Source organism: Melozone crissalis, unplaced genomic scaffold (genome assembly GCF_028551555.1).
Source record: "Melozone crissalis strain CALT ecotype California unplaced genomic scaffold, PUWL_Pcris_2 ptg000062l_1, whole genome shotgun sequence".
In the NCBI taxonomy this organism is placed as follows: domain Eukaryota; kingdom Metazoa; phylum Chordata; class Aves; order Passeriformes; family Passerellidae; genus Melozone; species Melozone crissalis.
In genome coordinates this window covers 3,587,799-3,598,086 of record NW_026535840.1, presented here as the reverse complement: position 1 = coordinate 3,598,086, position 10,288 = coordinate 3,587,799, and the positions used below count along the sequence as shown (strand labels likewise).

Here is a 10,288-nt window from a genome sequence, read left to right as displayed (position 1 = left end):
ATTGCATATCCATGCACTGGGAGTTTCACAGGGCTTGCAGAAACCTACTGCCTTGCGCTGCGAATTGGAGAGTTACAGGGTAGGGGGAGGTGATAGCAGGTATTCAAGGTAAGTCCTGTGTTTATAAGCAGCACTGCATCCTGCTTGCCTTGGAGAGAACTAGCATGGGATCCTGTGGGCTTGGGAAGGAGCAATGGGGGGGCTGCCCTCTGTCCATGGGCTGGCTCTGCCCTGCCCCGAGGCTGCTGTGGATGCCTTGGCTTGGGTGCCCCTCCCGAGGGCTGACAGGAGTCTCTGTGCTGCAGAGGGGCTCACAGACACTGGCAGGCTGCTGTTGCTCACAGCTCATCGCGCTCCTCCTCGCTGCAAATGCAGGCGCTCCTCTGGCTGTTCATGAAGGGCCGGCAGCCCAGGGTCCAGACTGCGTTGAACACCGTGTCTGCCATGGATTCACAGGCTGTGGAGAGGGACAGGGTGGCCAGGTAAGGACAGGCAACTCCCAGCGCCCCAGCCCTGCACTGAGCTCTGTGGGGTTTGCCCTTGGAAGTGTGGGCTGTTGTCTTTTCTCTCTGAGAACTGCATTTTTATAAATCCTGAGGTTCCCTTCTCTCTTCTTATCAAGGCAGGGTGACTCCAATGTAGGGAATAATGTGTTCTAACTCCATGATTTAGAAAGCTGAACAATTGCTTTATTAAGCTATACTATATTACACTAATACTATACTAAAACTATACTGAAGAAATACTATACTACAAAGATACTAAAGAAAAACTAAAGACAGTCACAACACACGTAGATCCAATTGGTCAAAGGATCAAAACAACCTTCACCAGTGTCTAATTAACAATTCACTTTAGGTAAACAATCTCCACATTCCACATGTGCAAAACAACAAGAACAGTAAATAGAGATAAGAATTTTTTTTCTCTTCTTCTCTCTGTGCTCCTCACTGCCTTCCCCAGGAAAAATCCTTGGGAAAAACTGTGCCTGCTGCTCTCTGTGAAGGGAGCCATGGCCACATCTTCTCCCCAGGGTGGCACTCATTTCTCTCCCCCCTAAACCCCTCCTTTATTACCTCTTTCAGGCCCTGCTAGTTGATGGATCATCTGGGGCTCTGCAAACAGCACTGTTTACCAAACAGATTTCCCAGGAGACCTCCACATTACTCCTTCTCCTCTGAGTTTTGCCTACAGCCACTATTAACCAACCTTTCTGGGCTTTTTTGGGAGTTATGATGCCAGCTGCCAGCCAGCATGAAAAATCCAACAGCAGCTGGAGCAGCTGACTGCCTGACTAGCCCCACTCATCCCAAAAAACAACCCCGAAAGGGCTTGTCAGTAAATAGATAGGTTAATAGTAAATCTTTAGGGTTTATTTGCTGGCACCACCACTGATAGCTGCATGCATGATGGAGTTGGGAAAGCCTGGCCTTTGGGACTGTTTTCTCTTATCTCAGCCTCTCCAAACCCCTCAGAGCTCCTGTTCCCTAGGAGGCTGCTCAGCTGGCAGGCACTGGAGAGGCTGTGGCGAGTCAGTGGGAAAAGCAAGGCTTTGGAGGCCAGATAAGAGCTGGGATGGCTGTGGAGGAGGAGGAGGGCTGTGGCAGGAGCTGCTCAGAGCAGCCCTGGGGACAGCATCTGCAGAGCCCAAGGTGCGGGGAGGGTGGCTCAGAGGTTCACTGGTGTTGCCTGTGCCTCCTACAGCAGCCAGCACAGAGAGATGGAGGAATCTACTCCTGCCTGGCTCAGCCCAGAGTGTGGGCTCTGCTCCACCTTCACTCCCCAGGATCTAGGCTTGCTTTGCTGCTGCAAGCAGAGAGCAAGAAGCACCATATGAAAAAGTGGAAAATCTGAAGAGATGGGAAGAAGCTGGCTTGCATGAGGAACTGTTGATAAGGGTAACCATGAAAGATTGGCTGTGCTCAGCCTGTAGCACTTTTGTCTCAGTCCATGTCTTTGATTTCTCTTGCTGGCCTGGGCACTCTTTCCATGCATTTTTCTGTGACCGGGTAGGAAGCCATCTGCAGACATCTACTGGTGTCATGCGGGCTTCCCATGTGTCCTATGCAGGCTGCACCTTTGGACAACAAATGCATATTTAAGGGTACCCTAGAGCAGGGCATCAGCAGAGGTTACCAAAAAAACTCTTCTCAGACCTGCAGGCTGAGGCTTTTTAAATTAGGGAAAGCCAGGGTGGCACTTGAGCTGCTGGCACATCCCTAGAGCTTGTTAGCACTCCTGAGCCACCCAGAGCTGCCTGCAGTGGCTCAGCCACCCCCAGCCTGGTGTGTCCCTGGTGCCACCACCATCTCTTACCTGTGACCAGATCCCTGAGAGCCCTTTCCTTGGCTCTCTCTGTTTTGCTGGCCCTTGGCCACGTGCAGGTTTCAGTGTGTGCCTCACTGGCCCTGGAAGGCATTTGGTATCCCATGAAGGTGTTTGAATTGTTTGGGAGTGCATCCAACTAATTGGATAAATTAGTGGAAGTGGAAACCCCAAACTCGTCACTATCCGATCTATCCTCTCAGCAGCCCTGGGAGGATGAATAGGACTCAACCAAACACAAATCCAAAATATCCTAGCCTGTTCTTCCATCTCCCACCTAGGCTGAATAGCAATCATTACCATCTACAACCCTAAACTCACCCTCCTCAGCCTCTACCTATACACTATAATAACTGCAACCATTTTCCTCACCCTAAACACAATCAAAGTCCTAAAGCCATCGACCCTAATAACTGCATGGACCAAAATCCCATCACTGAACACAATACTACTCCTAACCCTACTCTCTCTCACAGCATTCCCTCCCCTGACAGGATTCCTGCCCATGGTTGAATTGTTTGGGAGTGCACCCACTTACTTCCAGGGTTGTTTGTGGGTTTTTCACACATTGTAATGTTTTCTGCATGCAAATAACCATAGATCTCCAGCCTTGGGACAGAGGTGTGTGGCAGAGGGGGCAGATCTCTGTGTTCTCGCCCACCTGTGACAAGTGCAGCACAGAGATGCTGCTCCCCACTGCAGAGTTCTGGCAAGGAAAGGCTCCCTGGCCAAGGGATGAGGGGCAGGACCCTACCTTGCACCTTGGAGACGAAGCCCAGGCTGCGTTTGAGGTCGGAGCAGATGGAGTGCAGGCACCAGCGGAACTTGGCGTCGCAGCGGTACTTGTTGGCCCCACAGGTGTCATAGCAAACATCCAGCTGGTTACAGCACTTGGTCATGGCAGGGATGCCCAAGTCTAGCTGGGAAAGAGAAAAGGGTGTCCCTTGGTTGGCTCCTGGCCTCAGGCTCACACAGCTGTGAGGGTGAGGTGCTGCAGGGCCCAGCTGGCTCCTGTTCCAGAAGCAGTTCCTGAGAGCCAGGGCAGCAGGAGGGATGTGTGCTGCTCCCTCACCACCTAAAGAAGGGAGGGTGAGGGAGCAGCCCAGTGGTGTCAGTGGTGCAGGCCAGTGCAGGCTACATCACATTCTCTTCTCATCTCTGTATCCCAGGGAGGTGGGAAACAGCCCCTCCATGACCATTTTCTAGTTTGCATTCGTCAGAGAACTCCATGTCCTTGCCAACAGTGGTAAAGGCCTCTTTTCTCTTTTCCTCTTTTTCCCACAACCTGACAAGGTCCTGCTTTTTTGCCTAATAAACGTGCCATAAATATTTTAATGCCTTATTTCTCAGAGTTGCACTTGAGGCCAAGGACAAACACAGTATGGTCAGGGGAGTTCTGCTCCCTGTAAGCTTAGCTAATGACCCTGGGGGTGATGGGGCAGAAGACCTGTCTCCTGGAGAGACTGGACTTGTTAGCTTGTTATGAATTATTCCCCTTTTTGCCCTTCCTCATGTAAAATTTAGGAGATGAATTGTTCCTTCATTGCACTCGTGATTGCCTGGGTACAGAGATGGCACCACAGAAATGCCCACAAGGCTTGCAGTGAAATAGTTTCAGGAATTAAACCTAACATGAAAAATGGGCTGCAAAGAGAGGGGTTGTCAGAGCAGGAATCTGCCTAATTGCTGCAGACTCCATGGGCAGCAATAATGCATGAGCTAAATAGGAATCCTTGCTCTGAGAGCCTCCTGGGAAGGCTTTTCCTTGTGATTCCAATATGTTCATTAATTGCCTTTAAGATAACGAGCAGGTGCACTATTAAAGCCTCTGGGTTTCGTTCAGTGCTTGGCAGAGGCAGAAAGTGTGGGAAGAGGTGGGGGGGCAGGTGTGGAGGATGCACTCAGGTGTTGCTGTGTGCACCATAGGTCATTGTCACCCAGCTGCCCAGCCCAGCCCAGCCTTCTCCTTGCCCAGAACGATGAGCTGCTGATGCACTGGAGAGCTGCAGCCTGTGGGCTTGCTGGGTGCGACAGCACAAACACTTTCAGGTACCTTGAGCCCCAGAAAATGGGAGCTACAGCCGTTGGGTTCCTGGGGTTTGTAGTGAGGCCGTGGCATGGGAGCCTTCCCTGGGAAAGAAAAGACAGGACAAGGGTTAGGAAAGCTGATCTTCCCAAGACTGGTGCAAAAAGCAAGGAGTGATAGGCACTGCCCTTTGGTCTGCATCCCCAAACACTGCTGCTTACACTGCTGGCTCAGCAAGAGGGTTTCCTTCTGTTCTCAGTTCATTCCTGGACTGTTGGCGTGCTGTGGATGTCCCCAAACTGTGCCAGACCTTGCATGTCTGATCTTGCTCTGAGCAGGTCTGGGTCCATTCTCTGCCCATGGTGATGCACTGCCATGTTTTGCAAATCATTTCTGTTCCTTTAATCTCTGCACCTTCCTCACTCTGCTTCTTAATATGCACAAAGGAGCAAGAACTCCCTCTGTGGATAATTATTTACCCAATGCAGGAGGAGTCCAGCTCACAGCCAGCTCTAGCAGTACCTTCCAGCAGCATTTAATCTCATTTTTGTAGGGCAGCCTGTTCAGTGCCCAACCACCCTCTGGAGGAAAAACCCTTTCCTGATATCCAACCTAGCCCTGGCCTGACAGAGCTCCAGCCATTCCCTGGTGCTGTCCCTGCTCTGGGAAAACACAAACTGTGGGAATGCTCCAACAAAAACTCGTGTGAGCTGGGCCTTGAAGCCAGTCACATCAAGGGTTAAGTTTCTGCTTCCCTGAGCAGGGCTAGAGAATTTATACAGACATAAAATGGATCTAATTCAGCCCTTCAAGGCAGGGTTGGGTTCTTTTAAACTCCATTTCCACTTCTTGCTTCTTGTCAGCACCAGGAATTATTTAAGACACTTTCCCCATTTTTCTGTTCAGGTACCTGAAATGCCAGTGGTTAATTCAGCCATAAATCCGTGGGTGAATTAAATAAATCTGCTGTGCCCTTGGGAAGGCCTTGCAGCCAAAAGCCTCAGGGGAACTCATGTGGGAGTGTTCCCAGCACCTCTTAATTAAACTTTGCCAGAGCTGTTTTGCTTAAATAACAGATTTGCTACAAATAAATAACAAACTGAAATGCTGTCTAGCTGGGAGATGCCAACAGGCAATTTTCCCCTTCCAGAAGAGCCTTGATGGTTTTTTGGAAGGGGGTGAGAACTGGGACTCAGAATTCAAATGTTCCTGAACTGATGCAGGAGGCAGAGCAAAGTTCAAAATCCGCTGTGGGTTTTGCAGGATGGAGTCGAATTTGAGTGGCTTGCTTGTAATATTGGTTGTAAAAATAATGTAAAAAATGTAAAATAATGTAAAAATAATATAAGAAATAATTGGTTGTAAAAAAACAGGAACAGTGTGCTGTTCCTGCAGCACACTGACAGTGAATGGGATAAGATGGCAAGTCTGAGTAGGAGTGAGACTTTTTGGGATGTGGAGATCAAAGAATGGCTTGGCTTGGATGGGACCTTTAAGATCATCCAGTTATCCAGTTCTACCTGCATTATCCAGTTCCCAGCCAAAAATAGCTGTGTTTCCAGAGCTTCAATTCAGCTGAAGTCACAGCTATTGTAATAGAAACATTATAATAGCTTCTAGAAAGCTGTCCTGAGGAAAAAAACCCTCACATAAATAAGCATTGTGCTGATCCACAAAACATCAAACTGCCTTCAGGATAAGCCGTTGTAGGAAACCTGTCCGCTCCCCTCTGCAAAACAGAGCTTTAAAACTTATAAAGTGCCCCTTTGTACTTTTTCTCAGCTAGGTCAAGTCCAAGGCACCACAATTAACCTCTCTCCCACGTCTTGCTTAGTAGGTAACAGGAAAGCAAAAGCAGAACAGGAATATCAGGCATTCCTGCCTCTCTACAAGCACTGACTCAGTGCTCCTGTTATCATTTATTACTTGCCCATCCTTACAGACAAGAAGACAGATTTCAGGCCACTGCTTTGTTGGCACAGCCCCAGAACTGAAGCTGAGTTTCCCTGATGCATTTTAATGCCCCCAGGCTGCTGTTGCTGTTCCAAGAGGCTGGAAAGCAGCCAGCTGGCTGGAGCAGCTGCTGGCAATGCAGGCGGTTCAGGCACTGCAGTGCTGGGACACTGGCTGGGGGAGCTGAGCGTATTTTTGGGTGAATGGATGGTCTCAGGGCTCCTTGCACTGTTGGGTGGTCCATTGTTGTTTGTGTGCCCCAAGCAGGCAGGCAGGCTTTGGGCAGAGGTGCCTGCACACATCCATCCCTGTTGGACAGAGGTGCCTGCACACATCCATCCCTGTTGGACAGGGCCTGGCTTTGGGGGCTCTTTTCCCACAGCCTGGAGATGCCCCCTCCTCTGAAGCCCTTCAGGACCAGGTGCTGAGCAGGGCACTGAAGTCTTGCCTGGCCAGGAGGAAGATACAAGCTTCACTCCCAGCTCAGGCTCTTTGTTTTCCCTGAGATGCCCTGTGAGGCTTTGTAAGCAGGAGGAGATTTGCCAGTAAATGCTAGTGTAACCCTAATGTCCTGATTTAAGGGAGCCATCCATCAAGTTGGTTGTTTTCAGACCTCAGTAGCTGCTGAAAAATCAGGGGAGTCTTACAGCTGGAACAGCCACGTGCTCAGCTGGAGATGGATGTGGCAATCACAGGTGAGTCCTGACCTTTACTGTGGCAAAATGAGCTATTTTTGGTATCTCTTGGCTGAAATGAAAGTAAGTAGAAGGAATAATTTTTGTTTCATGGCAGGGGAGAAAAAGCAATCAGGCCCTGGTTCAGCACAAAGATGGTTTGTGTTCGTCCCTCTGAGCAAGGACTGGATCTCACTGGCTTGGGGGCATCCCAGCATCCTCTCCTCTCCAGTTTGCAATGTCTGTGCCAGAGATGAGCAAGGACAAATGGTCCTGGAAGGGTCCAGCAAGCCCCTTGGAGCCACCGGGCAGCATTTCAGCAGTGTTCTCCTTCAGGCAGTGATTAATGGGCTCTTCAGCAGAGGGTGAGAACTGGGCTAGCAATGTTTTAGTTCTCCTTTCAGGTAAACTGTTCCTGTAAGATGCAGGGAGCTCCTGGGGTGTGAGCAGGGATCTGTGCTGCTCTCTGGGGATGCTTTGCACAAGGACAGGCAGGGAGAGCCCTCTGGATGTGTCCCAAAGCAGTAACTCCTGCAGGATGTGCTGAGTCCTGAGGCTCCCTGAAAGCAGCTCTGAATATCAGCATTGCCTCAGGCACACTGCAGCCCCAGCCACTGCCTGGGGTTTCAGTCTCTACACCAAGGAGGGCAAGGACCTTTCTGCTCTGAGTTTGGAGCACGGTGGGGACCTTCAGGAGGCTGTCACACACATGAGTGTGGGACAGGCTGCCTGGGGGGCTCATCCTGGCTGCTGGGGGGCTGGGGATCACCTCCTCCAGGCACTGGGGACACACACGGCCCTCCTGAGCTGCTGCAGAGAGAACTGAGGGACCCCCAGGCTGAGGGAGCAGGGCCCCTGTGGGGCTGTGGTGATGGGCTGGGGCACCTGGCTCCCTCCATCCCGTGGGGCTGGGGCACCTGGCTCCCTCCATCCCCTGGGGCTGGGGCACCTGGCTCCCTCCATCCCGTGGGGCTGGGGCACCTGGCTCCCTCCATCCCGTGGGGCTGGGGCACCTGGCTCCCTCCATCCCGTGGGGCTGGGGCACCTGGCTCCCTCCATCCCGTGGGGCTGGGGCACCTGGCTTGCTGCTCCCTGTTTGTTCCCAGTGTGGGGCCTGGGAGCAGAGCTGGCAAGAGGGGCAGGACACATATATACCCATTGGATGGATGTTGGGGAGAGGTTTTTCACCCAGAGAGAGAGTGGTTGAGCACTGGAAGCACTTCCAGGCTCATCAGAGAAGTGGTCCCATGGCTACCAGAGCTCCAGGAGTGTTTGGACAACATTTTCAGGCACAGGGTGTGACTCCTGGGGTGTCCTGCACAGGGCCAGGAGTTGGACTCAATGATCCTGGTGAGTCCCTTCCACCTCAGCCTGTTCTATGGTTCTGTGTCATTGTTTATGAAACAAAACAAAACCCAGCAACTTTCAGACTGATTTAACCTCCTCCCCTGGCAGGGAGCTGAGGTCCCAGCCCTGCAGCATCTTTGTCCCAGTGCCCTGGCTGCTGGCCTGGGAGGAGCAGGAGGTCCGTGGGATCCACACAGACTGAGGCAGAGTCAGTGGGGTCTCCCCAGAGCATTGAGTCTGTCTGTGAAAAACAGTGCCCTGGGGAGGAGAAGGGCTGAAATCCCTCTGTGCTGATCTTTCCCAGGTGGTCACTGGGCTGTGGGGCAAGGGGCTGACAGGCAGCTGGGGCTGGGCAGGCTGAGGTGACAGGACAAGGGGCTGCTGTGGGACAGGTGTAGGAGGCTGAGGAAAGGATGCCGTCTGTGGGAAAACTCCTGGCTGGTTCCTAAGCATGTCCTTCCCACAGGTGCCCTGGTGATGGCCCTGTCACCCCACAGACTGCAGCTCTGTGCACCCCAGCTCTGTCCCCTGCCCTGCCCTCCCCCTGGGGGCCGTCATCCTGCCCCCAGAGCAAACCAAACTAATCCTTTCTGGTAAACCACCAAAAAGTGCAGTCCAAAGCAAGCAGGATCTGCCTCCTCCTGCCTCGGGCACTAAAGGCTGCTCCCGGTGACGGTGACGTGTGCTTTGTCCCGCTGTTATCTCCTGCAGTCCGCGGCACTGGCCAGCTCACAGCTGCGGGATAAGGACGCTCCGAAGGTTGCTGAGATTAGGGCGGCTGGCTCAGCCTCCCCTGCCTGGCTGTGCCAGGCTCCGGGCAGCGGGACAGCCCGGGTACTGTGTGTGCCCTGGTACCTGTGTGTGTGCCCGGGTACCTGTGTGTGTGCCCGGGTACCTGTGTGTGCCCAGGTACCTGTGTGTGTGCCCGGGTACCTGTGTGTGTGCCCGGGTATCTGTGTGTGTGCCTGGTACCTGTGTGTGTGCCCGGGTACCTGTGTGTGTGCCCTGGTACCTGTGTGTGTGCCCGGGTATCTGTGTGCCCGGGTACCTGTGTGTGTGCCCGGGTACCTGTGTGTGTGTCCGGGTACCTGTGTGTGTGCCCGGGTACCTGTGTGCGCCCTGTGTGCCCTGGTACCCGTGTTTGTGCCCGGGTACCTGTGTGCCCTCTGCATCCTCCCCGGTGTCCTGCGCGCCCATGGCGGTGCCTTGCAGAGCTGGCTGCTCTCGGGGAAGGGGGTTCGCTGTCCCTGTGCTGGCCCTGGCACAGAAGCTGTGACCCGAGCACTGCCGGGGGCAGCTCCTGGGTAGGAGGAGCCGCTCGTGGCCGCAGGGAAGGAGAGGGAAAGAGGAGAAAGGGCGAGGAGAGAGGAGGCAGCAGCGGTGCGGTTCGCTCACCGTATCGGCAGCGGTACTGACAGACTCCGTTTTTCCCCCCGAGCAGTTCCAGGAAGGAGTCGAAGTAGCTGTTGACCGCTTCGAAGCCATCGCGGATGGCGTCGATGCCCCAGTCGGAATAGGATGCCGCCGCCTGCGGGTCCCGGTGCCCGGGGCTGTCGGGCGCTGCCTCCTCGGAGCCGTGGCCCGGGCGCAGGCCGAGGCACAGGAGCGCTGCCCCCAGCAGCAGCCGCATGTCGGGGCCGGTGAGCCCCAGCCCCGGGCGGGCAGAGGGGCAGCGGCGGCGGGATGAGCGGCTCCGGGCAGGAGGCAGCGGCACCGCTCTGCTGGACTTTAATCCTGCCCGGGGAGCCGGCCCGAGGTCACGGCAGCCGGGGTGCAAAGTGCAGCGCCGAGATACGGAGCGCGTTCGGCTCCCTGAGCTGGGGGTTTGCACAATCCCGCCGGGACACGCACATTATCCATGGCTGCAGCTCCCCGGGGGGACCCTCCCTCAGCCCTGAGCGGGGTCTGTCCCCCCAGGGCGCTGCACTCCCTCCCCGGCCTGCTGGGACATGGGGATATCTCT

General features: G+C 53.9%; 1 protein-coding gene across 2 annotated transcripts; it reads right to left on the bottom strand.

Annotated features, from left to right (window-relative positions):
- Positions 1–338: 338 nt before the first annotated feature.
- On the bottom strand, positions 339–9,955 carry PLA2G12B (phospholipase A2 group XIIB). 2 transcript variants are annotated; one of them, XM_054288452.1, is made up of 4 exons: positions 9,721–9,955; positions 4,367–4,455; positions 3,080–3,245; positions 339–457 (listed from the first exon to the last, which is right to left on the bottom strand). In XM_054288452.1, exons 1-4 carry the CDS (start codon positions 9,953–9,955, stop codon positions 339–341), a joined length of 609 nt encoding a protein of 202 aa, XP_054144427.1. The 2 variants fall into 2 exon arrangements, with proteins under 2 accessions (XP_054144427.1, XP_054144429.1); XM_054288454.1 differs by having other exon boundaries at positions 4,379–4,455.
- Between the last annotated feature and the right edge of the window lie 333 nt (positions 9,956–10,288).

Excerpts from the sequence above, each read along its gene's own strand:
- PLA2G12B (XM_054288452.1), bottom strand. The coding sequence starts at position 9,955 with ATGCGGCTGCTGCTGGGGGCAGCGCTCCTGTGCCTCGGCCTGCGCCCG. Across the intron at positions 3,246-4,366 it reads GGCTCAAGGTACCTGAAAGT|CTAGACTTGGGCATCCCTGC; the intron begins GTTTGTGCTGTC and ends TCTCTTTCCCAG. Across the intron at positions 458-3,079 it reads CTTCGTCTCCAAGGTGCAAG|CCTGTGAATCCATGGCAGAC; the intron begins GTAGGGTCCTGC and ends CCCTCTCCACAG.